At 41.3% G+C, this 23,637-nt stretch overlaps 2 protein-coding genes and 1 long non-coding RNA gene across 3 annotated transcripts in view; 1 reads left to right on the top strand and 2 right to left on the bottom strand.

The window, feature by feature from the left end:
- The window catches only part of ciao1 (cytosolic iron-sulfur assembly component 1), a 26,383-nt gene extending 8,099 nt beyond the window's left edge, over positions 1 to 18,284 (bottom strand). Inside the window, exons 1-6 of the mRNA XM_088335334.1 lie at positions 18,038 to 18,284; positions 8,460 to 8,687; positions 6,020 to 6,168; positions 5,837 to 5,948; positions 3,710 to 3,798; positions 3,444 to 3,645 (exon numbers count right to left, since the gene is read on the bottom strand). Coding sequence (XP_088191460.1) covers positions 3,444 to 3,645; positions 3,710 to 3,798; positions 5,837 to 5,948; positions 6,020 to 6,168; positions 8,460 to 8,598 — 691 coding nt within the window. The 5' untranslated portion in view covers positions 8,599 to 8,687; positions 18,038 to 18,284. The remainder of the gene's footprint in view (positions 1 to 3,443; positions 3,646 to 3,709; positions 3,799 to 5,836; positions 5,949 to 6,019; positions 6,169 to 8,459; positions 8,688 to 18,037) is intronic.
- Positions 1 to 23,637, bottom strand: part of LOC148364968 (uncharacterized) — a 253,508-nt gene that overhangs the window by 133,819 nt on the left and 96,052 nt on the right. The gene's annotated exons all lie outside the window — the stretch shown is intronic.
- tmem127 (transmembrane protein 127) lies at positions 17,612 to 23,637 on the top strand. The gene is made up of 3 exons (XM_088335336.1): positions 17,612 to 18,284; positions 18,368 to 18,532; positions 19,796 to 23,637. Exons 1-3 carry the CDS (start codon positions 18,047 to 18,049, stop codon positions 20,104 to 20,106), a joined length of 714 nt encoding a protein of 237 aa, XP_088191462.1. The 5' UTR covers positions 17,612 to 18,046; the 3' UTR covers positions 20,107 to 23,637.

The raw sequence follows: 23,637 nt of genomic DNA, 5'->3' as shown, positions 1-23,637 counted from the left end.
AGAGACAGAAAAGGCAGGACTCCCGCTGACGGTATTAAAGACAGACCAGGAAATCCTAGGGTTAAAATTCAATGCGGATGGAGGAGGCGAGACCAACTGGGATGACATGACAAGGAAAGTTAAGCAAAGACTTGTTTTTTGGTCACTGAGAAAACTGACAATAGAGGGGAAGGTCCTTATCATCAAAGCGATCATCCTACCAATGCTTTTGTCAATCAGTTTAGTTTTTATGCCCAAAAGAAACGTGCTATTACAACTGGACCGAGCCATCTTTCGCTTTGTCTGGGGATCAAAGTGGGAAAGGATAAAAAGAGATACAATGAAAAAGAAAAAGGAAAAAGGGGGAAAAGGAGTACCTGACCTCCAGCTTTTCCTGGGAAGCAAATATGTCTCTCTCCACTTCCAAAACGCTGTGGGCCCACCCAACAACCCGAAAAGTCAAGCAATGACCCGGTTTTGGATGGGCTCATATTTGCGGAAGCTAAAGCTTGTACCAAACAATCGTTTGATTCCAGTTTCATTTAACTTGCCACCAACACATCTCTTTATTAGGGATTTTTTAAAGAAGTTTGATTTGGAAAAACAAGAATGTCACAATTTACAAAACCACAGGGCCCTTATTGCTATTGTGCAAGAGCGAGCAACAGTAAGCCCTGTGCGGGGGCTTGCGTTTGGCGAACCTACAACGGTTTGGAGAAACGTGAATCATCCTGCCCTCCCAAACAGACTAAGAGACTTGTCATGGATGGTGGCTCATGAAGTTCTCCCAGTCAGAGCCGTAATGCACCACCGAGGTATGTCGGCGACTTCGACGTGCCCTCGACCTGGCTGTGGCGCCCAGGAATCGGTGAGGCACCTTTTTTGTGAGTGCAGCGCTGCCGAGGTCTTGTGGACAATGGCCGACCAACTAGGAAAGTTCCCGGACTTGCCAGCAGGGGAGGTCCCTGATGCACAGTACGTGCTTTACGGGGTGAGTCGGTCGATGAGGTCTCAGAACGACTTTGCCAGGGACTGGCTCACTCTCGCAGCCATCAAGGACGCCATCTGGACCTCCAGAAACCTGTTGGTATGGAGGTGCAGGCAGATCCCCCCCGTGGCTGTGCTACAAATGGCTGCGGATACCATACAATCTGCGAGCGGCGGGGCTAGGACGCAGCCATAAAGAAGACTCGTCTGCACCCACCCAGAGGTGGGAACCGGAACTACACTGTGGGAGTCCCGGCAGCAACGGGAGATATACTGTGGAAGTCCCGGCAGCAACGGCCTGATAGGACCCACTGTGGGAGTCCCGACAGCAACGGAAGCTACACTGTGGGAGTCCCGGCAGCAACGGCCTGGAGAAGACCCACACAGAGGACTGTAAGAGTGCTGCTTGGGAGGGTGGGATGGCAGAGCTACGCCCTTGCACAATAGTATTGCCTTTTACACGCTGGTTAACTACTGTTAAAAGAAAATAACTCTGAAATTGTTTAATTGATGTCGGTTTTGTTTTTGCTGCTGTTGGTGTCGGTGGATTTTTTCAGACCAAGGACAATCAACTTTGGCCTGGACGGATCTATTGACACTAACAAAGATGTTATATAATGAAATTGTGAATATGCTTGATTGCTATTGAGTTTTTCGAGAAAGGTTGTTCAAACCTCACATTGTGTTTGTTGTTAAAATCGTCATATTGGAATATAATATTGTGAATATACTTGATTGCTGTTGTGTTGGTCATAATTGTTTTCTGTTGTTGGTGATCTATTGACACTAACAAAGATGTCATATAATGAAATTGTGAATATGTTTGATTGCTAATAGGATTTTCGAGAAGGGTTGTTCAAATCCTCACTATGTGTTTGCTGGTAATAACATCATATTGGAACATAATATTATGAATGTGCTTGATTGCTGTTGTGATTGTCATGATTGTTTTATTTTAATATTAGTGTCAATAAATTTGTTCAAACCAAACTTACCAATTAGATCCTCTGACAGTCATCAAATGAGTTGAATGACCGCAAACATGGCTTGGCATGGCAAGGATCCAACCAAGTGAAATATTTACTCCAAAACACACAGTAATGCCGACAGATAAATTGATTCGTACAAAAGTATTTCTGCATTGTTGGACGTTGCCTCTGACTGTTTAATTGACACCACTCTTGGCCAATAGCAGGCTTATTTTTACGGTCCACAGCCCGCATTACCCTATAAAAGCCTAAATTGATAAAAGGGAGATCGCATTCTTTAGCTCCAAATATCTTCAGTCAGTAGTAACCGATTCAAGTGATGATTGACATATTGGTTAGCCAATGAAATTCCCAATATAAATGTATGCATATTTATGATATGTATTTAAATTGGACCCTAAAATAAAGGTGCGCAACACCAGTCTTTATTTTTTTTCACGCACCATTATTAAGCACAAGAGTGCACAATTATAGATTGACTTCTGGAAAAAGAAGTCAAACATTTACAACTCTGAAAATATTTTTAAAAATAGGCCAAAGTAAAATACACAGTTGCAGAGGTTTTATAGCTGTAAACTTGTGGCTACTTTGGGAAACTGCTACTATTAGAAAAATGTGTAAAATACAACTTTTAGTTTTTCAGATTGTGATCAGATTTTACAAAGTACCCAGTAAACCTTCAAGAAATTGTCTCATCTGTTTTCCAGGTAAGATGCCCATGCTACTCATATGCAGGCATTTTTGGGCGAGAATAAAAAACTATTTTTTGTGTGTTCCAACTAAAATTACTTGTTAGTAGCACTTGCAGTGATTATTTCAGTTTGGGACAAACCTTCTGAGTGTTACCTTTTAAAAGAGACCAGAACCGTCTATATTCTCTTAACAGTTGAAGAACAGGATTTAATCTACTTTGAGTACATCTTGGATCAGGCGAATTTTGGCGAATTTTACAGGAACGTTAATCGGTTATAGGGGTCGCTTAAATGTGATGTAGGCTTATATGAAAGTATATATGGTACTCAAAGTCGTTTGTTTTGCTGGTCTTTTTTTCTTTCTAAAAGGTGAATATATACTATTATTTCTGATTTGAAGTGCACAATCCTTTCATTCAAATAATTTGAGAAGTGGAAATTTTTTTCGCAGCTTTTCATTAGGTGTGGAATGGTGGGTCCTGAAAGACCAGTGGAGAACCACTGGTCTCGTGGATAGTACCCGGCGCTCTTTCCGCTGTGATCCGGGTTCGAGTTTTGTTTCTTCCATTGACATGCAACCATCCATGTCACTGCTCTGGGCATTGCATCCAGTTCGATCACAGTGATCATTCTGATTAAAAATTGCACGGATATGGTAACACATTTCCAATGTTGTCCTTATATAAGGCGCACCGGATTATAAGGCACACTTTCAAAGTTCTAGCTAAATTTGGGTTTTTGGGTGCGTTTTATGGTCCGGAAAATACTGAAAGTCATTTTACCAAAGACAACTCACCTTGACCGCTAACGCCAGGATACTCCTTCCAAATCTTTACGGTGCGATCATCGCTGCAAGACGCTAGCCTATCTCCAGTTGCACTGAAAGAAAGATTCCACACAGTGGAAGAGTGACCCTGCAGCGTGGCCTGACACTCCCAGTCGTCCTCCACTTCCTTGTAAATGCAGATGTTGTTGTCGTAGCTTGCTGAAGCCAAAAGCTAAATTGCAAATAAAGCAAAACATTAATAAAACAGCTTGAAAGAAAACAACAGGTGAACTCACTTCTTGCGTCGGGTGCCATGCAACGTGCTTGACATCTTGCGTATGGGAATTAAGCACGGTAACACACTCGTAATCGTCCTCCTCGTCCACTGGGACAGATAAGAAGGTCGATTGATTAAAACAATGTGACCAAAAAACAATTAAATTAAATCTATTCTTCCTCATCCTGTAAGGCTATGTGCTGCCTTTCACACACCCCTACTTCAAGGGGCCCTCTTTGTTCTCGGAGGTACGCAAAAAAAGATAACGCTACGAAAATAATTCCTGATCCTTTGAATTAGTTACCGTATTTTCCGCACTATAAGGCGCACCTAAAAGTCTTAATTTTTTTCAAAAGCTGACCATGCGCCTTATAATACAGTGCGCCTTATATGTGGATCAATATTAAGTCGCAAGGTCTTGCAACTAATGCAAAGCAGCCTCCGACTAGATTTTCCCCCGAACGCGAAGTAGTCCGCGGTGTATGCTGGGATTTATATACCGGCGTTTCATTGGCTAACCAATGTGTCAATCATCATTTGAATCGATCACTATTGGCTAAAGTTATTCGGAGGTAAAGGGGGCGGATCCTTTTTATCATTTACAGGCTAGCATAGGCTAAAGGGGCAAAACAAAGCCTGCAATTGGCCGAAAAAGATGTGTCAATCATCAGTTGAATCGATCACTATTGGCTAAAGTTATTCGGAGGTAAAGAGATCGGATCCTTTTTATCATTTACAGGCTAGCATAGGCTAAAGGGGCAAAACAAAGCCTGCAATTGGCCGAAAAAGATGAACGTGAATAGCACGTTGGGTTGACGGCATAGAGAAAACAGTATTTTACTATTCTGTACTGTATTTGTAAATATTTTACTCTCCTGGATTTACTACACTCACAGATATAAGAGGACCATGGTTGCACATTATTATTGAACACAATGACTTCGGTGAGCTACTCCGGTTATATATTTTCCCAGTATCTTGTTTCAGAGTGATATCGATGTTTCTCCTGCATTCCCTCAGCCCCGCTGATGCCAAGCGAAGCCACCAAGGAGCAGTGTTTGTGTCATTTTTTTAAAGCAGACTTGTTTTATTTTTCTTCATTTAATGCATGGTCCATTGAGTCAGACTGCCGAGAAACATGGGAACAAATTCAAGCATTTACAAGCACCTTACCCAAAATTCAAGCAGTTTTCAAACCTTGAAATAACAACATTGAGATTCAAGCATTTTCAAGGATTTCAAGCATCCGTAGAAACCCTTTTCTGGAACGCACTAACTTTTCTCAAAGTACTGTAACATGTTATACATAAAATGTAACTGTTGTTACGATTTGTTGCGTTAGTGTGTCGTTTCTTTATAAATGCAAATCATGATTTTATGCCCTGCTTATTGAGTACTCTTGCTCCACTTACATTTTCACATATTTTACTCGTATTGCTAATTCATAATGTGTAGTTTCTGGATGATGTATATATTTACAAAATACAACTGAGTATAGTGAAAGTGGCACTCTCTCAAGCAGAGTACAAGAAAGGGGGAATTTCTACTTGGGTAGATATTCTCCCTACCAAAAAACTTGCATCCAAGCCGAATTTAAAACTATAAAATAAAACAATCAAATCAGTGAATCAGTTTATGTGCACATATTTGGTTAGGTGTCACAAGTAGCGAATAGTAAGCAGTGCACGGGGGAGTGGGCGTGGCTTAGACAGGAACAACAAACAAGAAATCAATAGGGCAAATGTGAGCACAGAATTTATGGTAAGTTTGCTGAATTTTGGTCTTATTTGTAAAATTATTTTTGAAAAACACCATGCCTGAATAAAAAAGGAAAATATCTTGAAAAGTACACAGAAATGGAGAAGGAGATATAGAGTGTTTCACAAGCCAAGAAATGTGAAGGCTTCACTGCTTTCACGGTTTGCTGTACACTTGTTCTTCTATTTCTTTAATCATGTGACCGTTTTAAAGCAATTTTAGGGGGTCAGCTTCTACACCAGTATATGCGGTAATTTGTAACTAGATGGTTATTTTCAGAGTAAAGCAATGCTTTTTGTGTCAGTAATCTGGGGGATACCCGAATTACTTTTAGAATGAAGTAACTAGCAACTGCAATGTAACGTGCCCATCACCGTTTATTACCTACCTTCCCAAACCCAAACACTTTTGTCACGGCTGCACGTCGCCAACAGATTCCCTGAAGAGGCCCAGGCCACACATTTCACCTCGTTCTCATGCCCCTCCAACACTGTCAAGCTCTAAAACAACAAGAAAACTTTGTTATTTCCCAAGTAGATCAATTCTATCAGTTGCAAAGCTGACAACGAACCTCAAATTCTTCATTTTTCTTCTTCCAGATGCAGGTTGAGGCATCAAAGCTGGCAGAGGCCAAATAATTGCCACAAGGAGACCATGCCAACTTCCGTACAGTGCGCTGATGGCTGTCCTCAAGAACGCCTTTGCACACCCATAAGTCGCCTGCAAATAGTAGAAAATTTGTCGAATAGGAACATAATAGAGTAATTCCTTGCTATATCACGGTTTACTTTTCGCGGTTTAGCTTCTTCGCTGATTTTCATTGTTAAGTCATGTTTATTTGTATAGCCCTTAATCACAAGAAGTCTCTAAGGGCTCTACAGCCTATTATTACACCATCCCCTGATATAAAGCCTATATGAGGGCAGAGAAAAACTGAAAAACCTCAGCATGGGGCAAGAAACCTTGAGAAGGGGACGGGCATGATGGAATCCCCCTTCCAGGATGACCAGGCTGCAGTGGATGTTGAAAGGGCACCAACAAAAAATAACACAAACATCAACATGAAATATACGTCATTCACAAGCTACAGTGAGTTAAGTGTGTTTTAATTCTAGATATAAACAGTTCCGCTGAGGTTGCAGATCAAATCTCAGAGGGCAGAGCATTCCACAACTACGGGGCCAGAATGGAGAACCCTTTCGAACACTTCTTAGCTCTTGGGATCACTAGTAGCCCAGCATTTTCCGAGCGAAGGCTCCGAGCAGGAACGTAGGCGGGGAATTAAATATAAGTGGCCCTCCTCATCATGCATTGTGTTCTGCATTGTGATCGTCAAACAGTGAGCTACTCCCGCTGTTTACCTGCACTTAGTTGAATTTTTCCACTTTGACATTCAGAGCACTGCACAGAGATCACATCACCTCAATGCTTTGTTTTGATTAGTCTCGTTCCCCTGGTGCACACCAGATCTAAGTCAGCTGCTAGGTGCTGGCCAGGGGGTTCTGCACGGCACCGCGGGATGGCACAAGGCCGCTGCTTATCTGAATGCGCGCAGCGCTGCAGGACCTCAATGGGTTTCGCGGCTGGGGAGTTCCATATGAACTATTTTGAAAAAAAAAAACAAAAAAAAAAAAAACACCTAGACATACTCTTAAGAAAAAACGTGTATAATACTAATATTTAGTTTTTCAGATTGTAATCAACTTTGACCTGGGATCAGGTAAGGCTTCATGATATTACTCAATTCTAGTAGCACTTGCAGTGATTATTTAGGTTGGGGAAAAAACTTCAGAGTGTTACCTTTCAAAAGAGAACAAAACTGTCCATATTCTCCAAACGGTTCAACAAAAGCATTCAATTTACTTTGGGTTCATCTTGGATTGGGATTTTAGGTTATCTTTTTACAGGATCGTTAAATCAAAACAATCACAATACATCCCATCGCAATAAAGATTAATTTTGGTTAATCATACAGCCCTGTGCAGTCCTTTGAGACATTTTGTGATTAAGGGCTATATAAATAAATTTGACTTGACAGCCCTAGTCATCATACCGACACCTTTGCACCATCCGTGCAAAGCCGTATAATAATTATAAAAATTATAGGGGTCTACTTTGCCGATTTTGTTTATTGTGGGTCTATTTTGTAACACAGCCCCGCAAAAAACACAAGATTACCCTACATGCCAAGCTCTTGACATTAAAAAGCGGTACATTTTATCGTGCCCTTTACTTTTGCGTGCAAAATATAATCCCGTTCCAGAATATTAAAACCTACAAACAATATGTGGTGGTTGAAACCGGAAGTGCCAAACTTGCACCTAATCAGAAATCTAATGTGATCGTTCCCTAGGTTTATTCACACAAAAGACCTGGTCTCGCTTCAGTATTAAGCTGCCGGACACTAAAATATTAATCTCAAATCAAGATTTGTATCTGTTGTTTGTATAGTTTTTTTTATTACAAAATGCAGAATTTTTAAGGAATGAAAAGGTCTACCACCCTCTGAGATTCAATCCGCAAACTCTGTGTAAGTGTTCAAATCCAGGCTTAAAACACACTTATACACTACAATTGATGAATGACTTATATTTCATGTTGACGATGTCTGAATTGCAACATCCATTGCAGCCTAGGCATCCTGGAAGGGGGGATTACCTCATGTGTGGTCCTGTGTCAATTGTTCTTCATTTTCCTAAGGCTGGGGTTTTGATTTTTTCTTGATTTATATCAGGGGATGGTGTAATAATAGTCTGTAGAGCCCTTTTAGACTTCTTGGGTTTAAGGGCTTGACATGTAAAAATGACTTGACTGGATGTACCGTTGGCCGGCTTGGATTGCTGCCATAATAGTTTGAACATAAGAAGTGGCATTGAGGGGACTCTAGGGCTACCAAGAGAACATCAGCATACTTCAAACTCCAGTGCATATACCTGGACAGTTTTATTCGAGATGAAAATTATTGAAATGATAAAATGACTATATTGTCATAATAATAAAATGACAATCACCCTCTCGCCCCCAGATCCGGATGGCCTTGTCGCCTCCACAAGAGGCCAGCAGGGTTCCGTTCGGATTCCAGCCGACGAACCAGCACCGAGAGTCAGGGTGCGCGTCCACTCGCTGAATCAAAGTCAAATTCTCCTTCATGGCTCAAAAGTCAGTGCCGATCTTTGAATTGGACTTTGAGAAGAGACAGTTGCCCACGCGCGACGTAACGTTGAAAACACAACACGCCGCTGCAAAATAAAGAACCTTTCAAAGAGATTGGTATTGTTCTATGGACGGGATGTTAAATTATTATTTCGAAATTATATGACAGTGTCACATTAAAACTGCCAAGCAAGATTTAACCGTTGAGAAAACGAGTTACTGCGGGAGCAGCGCCATGATGTTATCTTGTTTGACGCAAGGCATTGTGGGTCACAAACTGCCGATATTTTTCGGGTTATTTTTAAATTATGTGATAATAAAAGAACATCATGGTCCAAATTATATAGAGATCGAAACAGAAAAAAAATGGAAAAGCACCTTGACAAATAAAGGGTATACTTCATTTTACTTCATACAGTACTTCAAAAAGTAGACCAGATTTCAATAAATGTGTGGTGATATCTAACAAATAAGTGAGAAAAAACATACATGTAAACGTTATCCCTGTATGTGGTGCATTTATTAATCATTTCAATTCATGTAAGCCTAGAATGCCAAACTCATAAGCAGGGTGCGTAGCTTGAGATGTCCACAAAAAGTTGAAAGTCAAATATTTTCTCTTTTAAGGATGCGTTAACATTGCCCAACTGAGTTCAAAGAGCCCGTAATCTTTACTTTCCATTGCTATGTGCTTTTATTTTACAAAAATCATGCCTGTTGGGGGCAGAACAGGGGATTCAATCAAATTCAATCAAAGTAGTTCTCCAAAACACCCAGAAGGTGGGAACAACTTCCCAAAATGGATTATCTTAAAGGTATCCATCCACATGTGGCGATGGTCCAATCACAGGCCAGAAATGACAAGTATGAGTAATGTATTTTGTAAAACATTTTTTATTATCTGTAACAAATAATGAACTTTGCAGAATTTAAAACTGACAAGGACCATGTTTTCTATACGCCTAGTGATTTGCCGTTTAACATCACAGTCATCCAGGCCAACCAACCTTAGAACGCAGTGACAAAGAAGTACAGGACTTTTATGCCAAGGTTCGAGACAGCATAGACAAAGCCCCAAAGAAAGATATCATCACCCTGCAAGGCCAAATTGATGTGAATGGTCATATAGACTGTAAGAAAATATGTGGAACAAGCTCTAACCTACAAACCAATGACCAAGGACAATGGCTTCTTGAACTAGCTAACTACAACAACTTGGTGCTGGCAAACACTCTTGGCAAACACAAGAACTCCAGAAAATGGACATGGCACCTCCCAAATGAAATGCACCACAACCAGGTTGACTACATCATGATTCCACAACGTTTCAAAAGTGGAATCAAGACAGAGAGAACACGCACAGATACTGTAGCCGATGTGGAAACCAATCACGATTCGGTCATGATCAACTTCCGGGTTCGCCTCCAGAAGGTCAATAAGTCACGGAACCCACGGATCAAGTTTGACCATGAGCGACTGAAAGACCCACAGGTGGTCGATAGCTTTCAGGCTTTTATTGGCGGAAAGTTTGCTCCTCTGCTTCCCTTAGACAAAGGTGTTAAAATTCTGATCACCAAGTTGTCAGAAACAATTACTGAAGCAGTCAAACAAATTGTAGGATAACACCAGAACAAGATAAAGCCGTGGGTTACAAACAAAATTAACCAACTGTTCAACACGAGGTGAGAACTAAGGAAGGAAATAAACAGCCCTGGATGAGCAGCCAATTATAAAGACGCCAAAAAGAGAATTAGAAAAAGCTTGAGAGAAGCAAAGGACAAATGGATCGAAGACCAATGCTCGGAGTTAGAAGAGAGCCTCAACAAGAACAATTCAAAGAAAGCCTTCCAGATTTTATAATACATCACACAAACAAAACCGGCAAAAGTCAGCAGAATTCAGGAAGAGGCAGGGAATAAGCTAACTGAAGGAAGAGATCATGAATGGATAGACAGAATACTGCTCCAAACTCTACAACCACCCGACACAGGGAGACCCTGAGATCCTTAAGAACTCCAGGCCATGGGGAAAAAAATAAATAATATATATAATAATATACATATGTATATATATATATATATATATATATATATATATATATATATATATATATATATATATATATATATATATATATATTATATATATATATATATCCCCGCGACCCTACTGAGGATAAGCGGTACGGCTAATGAGATGAGATGATATATATATATATATATATATATATATATATATATATATATATATATATATATATACAGTAAGACCTCGGTTATCGTGGTTAATGGGGACCAAAGCCACCCGCAATAAGTGAAAATCCGCAAAGTAGCGGCGCACCTTCAAAAAGAAGAAGAAAAAAAAAAATATATATATATATATATATATATATATATATATATATATATATATATATATATATATATATATATATATATATATATATATATATTAATATATATTTATTATTATTATTTTTTTAATTATTATTTTTTTAGACCCGGTTAATGGGGAGCAAAACCACCCGCAAAAAATGAAAATCTGCGAAGTAGCGATGCCCTTTCAAAAAAAAAAAAAAAAAAAAGAATAATCTCATCTCATCTCATTATCTGCACCTCTTATCCTTATTAGGGTCGCGAGCGAGCCCCTAACCCGCGGTGCGGGTACTTTCGGGCGCGATACGCACGACACCGCGACAAGCCGAGCGGGTCGGGCGCTCAGCGCGGAGGCCGGCCTGTCGGAAGCGCAGCAGAATGTGCGTTCACGCGAGGGTGGGGAATTCTGTATGGGAGTCGGATTTGGGCACAACACCGGGAAACGAGAACAGCGCGCCGTGCTAGGGTCGTCGGCCGAGGGGGATTCCCGCAAAAAGTGAAAATCTGCAAAGTAGCGACGCCCCTTGAAAAAAAAAAAAACATTACAGACCGCGAAGCTCTGAATCCGCGAACGTCGAACCGCGAAGTAGCGAGGTCCCACTGTATATATATATATATATATATATATATATATATATATATATATATATATATACATATACATATATATATATATATATATATATATATATATATATACATATATGTGACATATATATATATATATACATATATGTGACATATATATATATATATATATATATATATATATATATATATATGTATGAAGCAGCACCACGGCAAAGTAGTTAGCGCGTGTGCGGCATAGTTCTGAGGTCATGGGTTCAAATCCAGCATGTTCTCCCCGTGCTTGCGTGGGTTTCCTCCCACATTCCAAAAACATGTCAGGTTGATTGGCCGGTCCAAATTGTCCCTAGGTGTGAATGAGCAGGCGAATTGTCTGTCCCTGTGTGCCCAGCGACTGGCCGGCGACCAGTTCAGGGTGTCCCCGGCCCACTGCCCGGAGATGGCTGGGATGGGCTCCAGCACCCCCCGCGACCCTACTGAGGACAAGCGGTACAGATAATGGATGGAAGGATGGATATATATATATATATATATATATATATATATATATATATATATATATATATATATATTTATTATATTTTCAGGTGAATTGGCCGGTCCAAATTGTCCCTAGGTGTGAATGAGCGAATGAGTTGTCTGTCCCTGTGTGCCCTGCGATTGGCTGGCAACCAGTTCAGGGTGTCCCCTGCCCACTGCCCGATGACTGCTGGGATGGGCTCCAGCCCCCCCGCGACCCTACTGAGGATAAGCGGTACGGCTAATGAGATGAGATGAGATGAGATATATATATATATATATATATATATATATATATATATATATATATATATATATATATATATATATATTCAGATTCAGATTCAGATTCAGATCTACTTTATTGTCATTCTAGTACACGTGTATACAGAACGAAATGTCGATGCATCTGACCCCCACAGTTTCCTTGAATGTACAGATATAAATAATGTTGTATTGTATTTTGGCTACGTGTAGTATTTTACCATAGTGCCGATAGTGCAAGAAGAGTAGCTAACCAGATGTGCAATATGGGCAGTCAGGTTAACAAGTCAGGTACACAGTAACATTAACACTGTAACAATAACGCTGTAATTACAATAGTGCAGAGAGCAATGTGCAAGGAGTGGCAAGCTATAAAAAAAACTGCCAGTAGTGCAAAAGTCAGATTAGCAGCCGTTTAGATTTAAGTTAACTATATGTTAGATTGACCATTTAACAGTCTAATGGCCAGGGGGACTAGACTATTGCGGAGCCTGGTGGTCCTGCACCGCACACTGCAGTACCTCTTCCCAGAGGCTAGCAGAGTGAACAGTCCATGATGGGGGTGAGAGGGGTCCCCTTTGCTTTCACTGCCATGCCCCAGGGCATTCTCGACGTGATTGTCCAGTGACGAAAGTTGTCCCGCTGCCTCAGGGAAACTAACTGATCTGCGCTTAGGGGAGAACAGTGCAGATCAACTGAGTATACCTCCCACCACTAATGTGAAGCCTGACATGCAAGACAATAAATCAATTTATGAGTTGTATAGCAACAAGATACCTCCATCGAAGAAGCTGATCTTTCAGGGGTTTCAGAGAATAGCGGAGACTGACGAACTGTTTTACACACCTGTACTTGTGCAAGAAGGCCCCACTTTCAGAGCGCTGTTGGACAGCGGGTCGATGGCTTGTACAGTAAGTGAGGACACAGCTAAGTACCTCCTGCAGCAATTCCCTGATATGATGAGTTACACGGCCGATGATTATGTCATTGTAGGCTGCGGTGGACACCAAGTTTCTCCCAGAGATATGTACGACATTCACGTCACAGTTTACGGGTGCCAAATGATAATACCAGTAATGGTGGTGCCAGGCCAGACAGAACAGATGATCCTTGGCAGCAATGCCATCAAATATATTTTGACTCAATTGAAAAGTACTGATGGCTATTGGAGATTAGTTTCCACTCCTGACAACGGTCTGTCCGATAACCACAGTCAATTCCTGTCAATGCTTTCCAACACAGAGAGATGGAGAGGTGATTGCATTCCAGACAAGGTAGGGACAGTAAAGATCAAGAGTTGCGTGACGCTGAATCCACGGACCGAGTACGTTATTTGGGGCAAGTTACCTGAGTTGGCCGGGGCATCAGCGGGCAGCACAGTGGTCGTTGAGCCAACCCAATCTAAGGCTGCGCCCAGACAAGTCCTTGTCGGACGAGTTGTTACTCCACTCTGGGGAGATGGATGGGTGCCTGTTAAAGTCTTTAATCCCACGGACAGAGTTGTGGTGCTGAGAAGAAACAGGAAAATTGCAGATGTGTCTCCTTGTATCGCAGCGGAAGACCTGCCCAATGCAGAGGAGGTCAAGTGCAACGTGCAGAGTGTACAGAGCAAAGAGGTCCGACCCAGGTCAGAAGAGGACATGATGCGTGCATTGGAAGCTCTGGGACTGCAAGACATTGACCTGAAGTCATGTGAGGTTTCGCTGCAGTGTAAAGACAAGCTCCTTCATATCATCGAACAATTCGAGTCAATCTTTTCTCGCCATAAGATGGACTGTGGAGAGGCCAAAGAGTTTGTACATCGTATCCACCTTGTTGATGATAAGCCGTTCCGTCTACCCTACAGACGTATACCACCAAGTCAGTATGAAAAACTGAGGACGACTCTGAACGAGATGGAAGAGAAAGGAATTATTCAGAAGTCGACTAGCGACTATGCATCTGCGCTTGTTCTCATATGGAAGCGGAATGGAGAACTAAGGGTATGTACTGATTTCAGAAGGCTTAATGCAAGAACCATAAAGGATGCCTACCCACTACCGCATCAAGCTGATGCTTTGGCCGCACTTGGGGGAAATGCCTTTTTCTCCACAATGGATCTGACGTCAGGCTACTACAATGTCCCCTTGCACCCTGACGACAAAAAGTACACGGCATTCTCCTCACCATTCGGCCTTCACGAGTACAACCGGCTCCCTCAGGGACTTTGCAACAGCCCAGCAACATTTATGAGGATGATGATGTCAATATTTGGTGATCAGAATTTCATGAGCCTATTATGTTACCTCGACGATCTGATGGTGTTTGCCCCCACAGAGGAAGTTGCACTCCAACGCCTGCAGATGGTGTTTACTCGCCTTAAGGAACACAACCTCAAGCTCGCACCCAAAAAGTGTTTTTTCCTCAGACGGACTGTGAAATTTCTTGGGCATGTCATCAGTGAGGATGGAATTCGGACTGACCCCGAGAAAGTGAGAGCGATAAATGACGTACAAGTCGCTGATCTAATGGAGTCGGATGGCAAGACGCCATGCCCTAGTAAAATCAGATCTTTTCTAGGCATGGTGATGTATTTCCAAAGCTTCATTGAAGCATGTTCTGCGAAGGCAAAACCTCTGTTCAGGCTCACATCTGAATCTGGTGACAAGCATAAGCGCAAGAGAGCCCGCAAGAAAGGTCAAGTGAAGCTGACGCCTGCAGATTGGTCCGATGCATGCCAGAACGCCTTTGAAACACTGAAGCACGACCTCGTGACAGGTGTCACTCTGGCCCACCCAGATTTTGATGCGCCATTTATTCTGGCTGTCGACGCATCCTTTGATGGGATTGGAGCAGTCCTGTCACAGCTGCCACCTGGTGGAAAAGTAGCCAGACCAGTCGCCTTTGCAAGTAAGACGCTCTCTCGCTCCCAGCTCAACTACCCTGCACACAGGCTCGAATTTCTTGCCTTGAAATGGGCGGTATGTGATAAATTCAGCCATTGGTTATATATATATATATATTATATACTGTGCGGCACAGTTCATGTCATGGGAACCTGTCGTGGGTTCAAATCCAGCTCCAGACTTCCTGTGCGGAGTTTGTATGTTCTCCCCGTGCGTGGGTTTCCTCCGGGCACTCCGGTTTCCTCCCACGTTCCAAAAACATGCATTTCAGGTGAAATGGCTGGTCCAAATTGTCCCTACGTGTGAACGAGCGAATGAGTTGTCTGTCCCTGTGTGCCCTGCGATTGGCTGGCAACCAGTTCAGGGTGTCCCCAGCCCACTGCCCGGAGATGGCTGGGATGGGCTCCAGCCACCCCGCGACCCTAATGAGGATAAGCGGTACGGCTGATGAGATGAGATATACAGTGCATCCGGAAAGTATTCACAGCGCTTCACTTTTTCCACATTTTGTTATGTTACAGCCTCATTCCAAATTGTATTAATTTAATCTCTTATCTCAAAATTCTACACAAAATACTCCATTAAGACAATGTGAAAAAGTTTTTTTTACTTTTTTTGAATTTATTAAAAATAGAAAACTAAGAAATCACATTTACATAAGTATTCACAGCCTTTGCCATGAAGCTCAAAATTGAGCTCAGGTGCATCTTTTTTCCACTGATTATCCTTTAGATCTTTCTACAGCTTAATTGGAGTCCACCTGCAGTAAATTCAGTTGATTGGACACGATTTGGAAAGGCACACACCTGTCTGTATAAGGTCCCACAGTTGAGTGTGCATGTCAGAGCACAAACACCAAGCATGAAGTCAAAAGAACTGTCTGTAGACCTGCGAGACAGGATTGACTTGAGGCACAAATCTGGGGAAGGATACAGAAACATTTCTGCTGCTTTGAAGGACTCAATGAGCACAGTGGCCTCCATTATTCGTAAATGGAAGACATTTGGAACCACCAGGACTCTTCCTAGAGCTGGCCGGCCTTCTAAACTGAGCGATCGGGGAAGAAGGGCCTTAGTCAGGGAGGTGACCAAGAACCCGATGGTCACTCTGTCAGAGCTCCAGCGTTCCTCTGTGGAGAGAGGAGAGCCTTCCAGAGGGACAACCATCTCTGCAGCAATTCACCAATCAGGCCTGTATGGTAGTGTAGCCAGACGAAAGCCACTCCTTAGTAAAAGGAACATGAAAGTCCGTCTGGAATTTGCCAAAAAGCACTTGAATGACTCTCAGACCATGAGAAACAAAATTCTCTGGTCTGATGAGACAAAGATTGAACTCTTTGGTGTGGATGCCAGGCGCCATGTTTGGAGGAAACCAGGCACCGCTCATCACCAGGCCAATACCATCCCTACAGTGAAGCATGGTGGTGGCAGCATCATGCTGTGGGGATGTTTTTCAGCAGCAGGAACTAGCAGACTAGTCAGGATAGAAGGAAAAATGAATGCAGCAATACATAGATATATCCTGGATGAAAACCTGCTCCAGAGCGCTCTTGACCTCAGGCTGGGGCGAAGGTTCATTTTTCAGCAGGACAACGACCCAAAGCACACAGCCAAGAGCTCAAAAGATTGGCTTCAGAACCACTTCGTGAATGTCCTGGAGTGGCCTAGCCAGAGTCCAGACTTGAATCCGATCGAACATCTCTGGAGAGATCTGAAAATGGCTGTGCACAAACGTCTCCCATCCAACCTGATTGAGCTTGAGACTTATTGCAAAGAAGAATGGGCAAAACTGCCTAAAGATAGGTGTGCTAAACTTGTGGGATCATATTCAACAAGACTTGAGGCTGTATTTGCTGCCAACGGTGGATCAACAAAGTATTAAGCAAAGGCTGTGAATACTTATGTAAATGTGCTTTCTTAGTTTTCTATTTTTAATAAATTCAAAAAAGTAAAAAAAAAAACTTTTTCACATTGTCATAATGGAGTATTTTGTGTAGAATTTTGAGATTAGAGATTAAATTAATACAATTTGGAATGAGGCTGTAACATAACAAAATGTGGAAAAAGTGAAGCGCTTTGAATTCTTTACGGATGCACTGTATATATATATATATATATATATATATATATATATATATATATATATATATATATATATATATATATATATATATATATATATATATATATATATATATATATATATATATATATATATATATATATATAGATAGATAGATAGATATTTTGTGAATAGATGGAATATTCTTATTCTTAGCAGCTTCTTTTGTGGAAAACCCTAATTTGCCCAACCTCAACCAGACCCTATCTCCGGCGACCACAAGGGGGAAGCACTGAACCTTTTCTGCCCCAAAGTAAGTGGAAGAAGAACATCGAGAACAAGGAAGTCAATAAATCTACAGGAAGCGATAGTAGGCTACATTTTGTTTTGTTCTTTGCTTTCTTTTTATAACGTAGTCGTCATCAGTTTTACTAAAAGAAAAAAATCAGTATGACTGAAACATCTGATAGTTTTGTACATTTAGTCTTTTTTTGTCTTATTTTCGAAGGTATCTGACATTTGCTTGGGCTAGCGGTAGGCGCTTTTACAGAGCTAACAGGCCCCAAGGCCATCTGTTCATTTGCGTTTGGCGAGCCATTCTACCTAAACTGAAATAATTAGGGCCGATTTGGGACTGCGGGGATCGGAATATTTAACTGTTAATCCGTCACGTTTTTTCCAAAGGAAATATTGGAAACTTGAATAAATCAACTGAAAGAAATCTGTTATTGTACACCTCGATACCGGATAAATATGTATGCTCCGCCGGGTTCGAGCGTTCCTGGAGGTCGACGAAGGAGAGGAGGCAATTCGTTGCCGAAGCAACCAGAGCGGAGTCTTGTTTCGGCTCTGCCTGGAGCTCTTTCCATCACCGCCCTTTGCACCGCTTTAGCCGAACCTGCCTGGCTCCGAATTCACGGAGGCATCTGCCCCAGACAAGAACTCGGGGTAGCAGATGTCCTGGGCTACATAGACCCTAAACTCTTAGAAGGTAAAACAAGGCGAGGACCTGACGTCATATGTGACACCCTGATGTCTGTCTATTGTTAAATCATGTTGACGTCTCTCTTTCAGATTACTGCATGAACCCGCAGACTATCTTGCTGCTTCGTGTCATTGCGGCCTTCTGTTTTCTGGGCATCTTTTGCAGCCTGACTGCTTTCCTTTTGGATGTTTTTGGACCTAAGTATCCTGCGCTTAAGATCACCCGGAGATATGCCTTTGCACATATTCTCACTGGTCAGTCTGATTAACATGACTTTTTGACTCAGGAGATGTTGTCTAGTCACTACAATATACTGTAATGCAGGGGGAGCAAGGAGGGCGGTGCCCACCCAAACAAAAGTGGAAGTACTACCAACAGCATTTTGTGCACTCCATATATGGGATTCCACTCATACAATAATGTGTATGTCACGTACACTAGCGTGGACTCTGCTGCCCCCCTGTACCTCAGTCTTCAAAGAGCAAAAAACATGTGCTTGTCCCAAACCAGATGTGGCAAACTTCTACCAAAACTGAAATGTAATGTGAACGTTGAAGTGGTTTATTCCTGCAGAATAACTTAGTCATGCTTCAGGACAGCCGTAGACTAAACTAGCAGTCTGAAGTCAAGATTTTTGTTGTTTGAATTTGAAAAACTACAGTGGATTTTTTTTTTTAAATCAGCGGACATTTTTAAGGGAAAAAATGTCTTATATTTATTGTTTTTACAACAGAGGTTTGTTTTTTGCTCAGTATGCATTGAATTTCAAATAGTTTTGTCAGGAACAGTCTGGCATAACGCTCAACCTGTCTTTAATAACTGTTGAGAAAATTGCTCTTAGTAACATTTATTTGGTTCAGAATCTTGATTCGGTAGTTACTATTCTGGCCAGCAGTTGGTGCTCACGGTTGCCCACACAAATTGGTTCTAAATAGCCTCAAGGTGGGACTAGCATTTATCACGAAGGAAGCAATACTCTAAACATATTGTTTTTCTCACTTTGAATTATCGATTGATATGGGTGATAATTGATTTGTACAAAAGGAATACATCTAGACACACAAATAATGCATGTGATTTGATTCTAAAAAACTTTTATTTACATGGCAAGGAAAATTGAATAAAACTAAAGAATAAAGAACATTGTTGACAAAAGCACTCACTGTGTTAGCAAATCAGTGTTGTGAAATCCTTTCTCGCCTAATTTTAGGTCCGACAAAACATCACGTGGCGGAAAAACAGGATGGGGGGTTGTAAACACATGAAAACTTTGGGGTTTCAAATCTATTATACAGTTGGAGAGTCTGGTTACCTAATCTGAATGAATGTGGGTCTTTCGAGTTGTTGGCAGAGTCAGTGGTTGGAAAAAGGTTAGGGGAGATTATTTGTGGCAGTGTAATTCCTCTACACATAATTGAGATGCTTTCCTTCTAATGATGTATAGTGGAAGTCAACTTCCTGTGTGCGGTCCGTCTATTTTTTTGTAACAACGTTCCCTTTTGTTTGTTTCCTCGCAGTGCTGCAATGCGCCACCGTCATTGGCTTCTGCTACTGGGCCTCGGAGCTGGTATTGTCGCTGCAGCAACAGCACAAAAAGAACCATGGCTCCCTGGTCTACGTAACCTTCGCCATCAGCTTCTACTTGGTGGCGGGGGCTGGCGGTGCCTCCATCCTGGCCACAGCCGCAAACCTTCTTCGTCACTACCCCACCGAGGAGGAGGAGCAAGCCTTGGAACTTCTCTCAGAGATGGAGGACAGCAGCGAAACCTTCCCCATCGAGTACGACATCAGCAACCAGTTTCAGCCCCCGCCCGCTTACACGCCCTGATGAGAAGCCGGGCGGAAAGGATTTCAAACTTTCCTGATAGTTGAAGGAGGCGTGCGCAGCCTCGGCGACCGACACGTGCGCGACAGCATGAGAGCTAAGAAATGGTTCTTACTTCCCTAGGTGTTAACCCCTTAACGTCCCTAGAGCCCGCCGCCGGGCCACCAGACTGTTGATAAAGTTGTGTCTGTATGATGTCGCCAGTCACTGAAATTCATCTTGCCCTATATGATGGCAAAGCTTCAATTGAGACCATTTCAAAATGTACTCATCACATAAACATCACTATCAGTCTAAATCAGGACACCCTAAAACTCTAAACCCAACATAGCTCACCAATAATGTGCTCTCGTAGTCAGATGATTCACTTTAAAGATGGACTCGTTTTATCCTGGAATGTCCAGTGAATGAATCCAACTGTGTAAAATATTTATTCCAAAACACACAATAATCTTCACAAGATAAAAAAAACATCTGCCTAAAAGCATTCCAGCATCGTTTCACAATTCTTGTTGTAATCCGTTTGTTTTGCACCATAACACCATTTTAAAAATAGTCGTCAGATGATTTCCAATACGGCCGTTATTCTCTGACCTTTTGATTGACACCACTCTTGGCCAATTGCTAGATTTTTTTCACATTCCTAAGCGTGTGACAACCTATTGGTCTGTATTGAAAAAAAAAAAAACATCATGACCAATTTGGCTTCAAACATTTTTGCGAAATGTGGCCAATTAAAATGTGAATCGACACATTTGCAAGCAAATAAAATTCCCTTTGAATTTTACGCAAATTTACGAGCTATATTGAAATCCATGCCGAAAATAAACATGCGTAAATGCAACCTGGGATCCATTTTTATGCTCTATTATTATGTGCAAGTGTGCACAATCAGTGATTGACATCTGGAAAGAGAAGTTGGACATTTACAACACTTTTACAATGTCTAAAAACTGGCCAGAGTGAAATACACTAATGCAAAGTTTTTAGGGCTGTGACGCCTAGACCAACCATTAGAAAAATGTGTAAAATACAATGTTTAGTTTTTCAGATTTTGATCAAATTTGACATAGTAAGGTTTCATACTATTGTCTCATCAGTTTTCCAGCTAAGCTGCCCATGCTATACTCATCTGCAGGCATTCTATTGCAGAAGGAGAAAAAAATCAAGCGGGGGATAAATACCTTTCTGTGTGTTCTTAGATTACTCATGGTTAGTAGCACTTGCAGTCATTATTCTCCAAAAGATTCAAGAAAAGCATTCAATATATCTTGGGTACGTCTTATATTGGGATTTTTGGTGGATTTTACTGGAACGTTAAGGGGTTAATTTGCATGTAAATGGCCAATAGGAATTGCTTTTTCATCTAAAGCGGAACGCTAACACGCCTCATGAAGTTATAGATTAGCAGCTTGATTAATGCTGATTATGACTATCAAAGCTGACCATTGGTTGATTTGCTCCAACTTAGTTCAAGGAGGAGCTTAGAACATCACCTTTTGCTGTCAAACAGACCAAAAACCAAGTGAAGCATTTTATTGTTTCATTTCTATGAAATGACCAGAAGGTTATTACCGTATTTTCATGACCACAAGGCACACATAAAAGGCTCAGATTTTCTTCAAATTGTGCGGCCGCCGTCGGAGACCCACTCGGTGGCCCGGGAAGTCCCAGGTTTGAGCCATGCCCAAGTTATAGACTTGTAACATTTTTGGGTGAAATTTGATGTTTTTGTGAGCTCATTCACATGTTCAACTAAATGCGACATGTATATGATCTCCTGTGTCCCCCTGTGCAGAAGAGGACACGTGACATCACACGCAATTTGCAAAAGTGCTCTTGCATGCTAACGCCAAAGCGTATCTAGCAAATTGAAAGTTATTGTTATTGTCTTGGAGCTTTTGTTTTATTAAAGCACCAAGACGATAACAATGAAGTGTGTCATTTTTCCGTCCAGACCAGCACTACATTGGCACAGAAACTCTCGGTGGATTATAATGAAAAGAATGGATTGATGATGATTGGTGTGTCTAAACTTTTGAAAAAGTAGGCCAGATTTGCTAAACTGAAAATGTGTGAGGGCTGACAGTTCAGACTGGCATTCTTTGAACAGTCTTAAAGAAATTCATCCTCCGTGAAAGGTTTGGAATGCTTGGTCATTAGCGTCACAACCTCATAGCTTGCCTTTGTAGCATTCTCATTTGACTCGTGAAAAAGCCCTGATGTGTCGTTAAAACAGCTTCAATGTTGCTTCGCTTTTTCACAGCGTTTGTTTCAGTTTAGCTTTTTGTAGTCAGCATGTTTAGTCTGGCTGTGCCTTTTGATATCATATTCTTTGAAAACAGACACAGCCTTCCGGCAAATTAGGCAGACACAGTTGTTTCCAAATTCTGTGAAAAAAATACCTCCAATTTCCACTTGTCCTGGAAGAAGAGGCTCTCACGAAAAACTCCTTTTTTTTTTTTATTTACAGTCGCCATGTCGGAAATGGGGTGGGCTCAAATTATCACAGAAAGCCAAGGGCAAAGGTGGCCAAAGGGCTCCTGCCATCTGGTGAAACGGTGAATTTTCTTTTTTTTTTTTTTGGGTACAAATGTATTTTCTACTGCTGTCAACATAGCCGCTGGGCCACATATTAATAATTTTATGAAAGAGGCAACAAGGAAGTAAAAATGTGATCAATCATGGGCCGGACATTGAACACGCCTGGTTTAACGTGTCTGTGTGGATGTTCGCAAAAGCCTGCATCAATTCCAGGGAACTATACAGCACGGTAAGTGACTGAAAGTGAAAAAGTGAAGTATTTCATGGAGATATAGCAAAGCTGTTCTGGTCAGGACAAGGATTTAAATTGTTTTGTTTGATATGGATTACAGGTAATAAAAAAGTGAGTTTTGCACCAGTTATTTTCTTAAAATGTTGTTTTATTTGTGTCTTATTCTAATCAATACTTAAGTAAACCACAACAAAACTCGATTTTGCTTCCATTGTAATATTAAATATGCACACTTTTATGATTGTCTGTTGTAATGTGGCAAGCACAAGACTCGCCCCATCGTCACGTGCGCCCTGTTTTGTGTTAAATACAGAAATGGAACCAGCTACGGAGACTGCCATTTAACACGTTGCGCCCCATGCTTGTGAAAATGCAGTATTCATTGATTTGTTAATTGTGTATGTTTTTCTTTGATATTGCTGGTTCGATCTAGGTCACAATCTGCTAGAGCAAGAGACAAGTCTACAGATGAGGATTAAGAAAATTGATCTTCTGTAAAAGATACAATTTATCACAATGACAACTTGTTTCGTGTGAAGCTTTTGCGCTTCTGTCTATGTGAGAGCACAATTGTGTGTTATTCTTCAATCCTAATGGCATGTTTGTAAAGATTCATTTTGTGATTACTGTAGTGTGCTTGTCCAAGTTGGTTTTGGTTGGTTTGTTTTGTTTCACACAGTTAACTTATTTCCAAGTTCATTACTTTGTACATATTGTTTATACATTTAAATAGAAATAAAGGTCGAAATACAACAGAA

The sequence above is a fragment of the Urocampus carinirostris genome, chromosome 5 (genome assembly GCF_059441175.1).
Source record: "Urocampus carinirostris isolate Australia breed hairy pipefish chromosome 5, RoL_Ucar_1.0, whole genome shotgun sequence".
NCBI lineage: Eukaryota > Metazoa > Chordata > Actinopteri > Syngnathiformes > Syngnathidae > Urocampus > Urocampus carinirostris.
The sequence above is the reverse complement of the archived record's forward strand: the minus strand, read 5'-3'. Positions and strand labels throughout refer to the sequence as shown.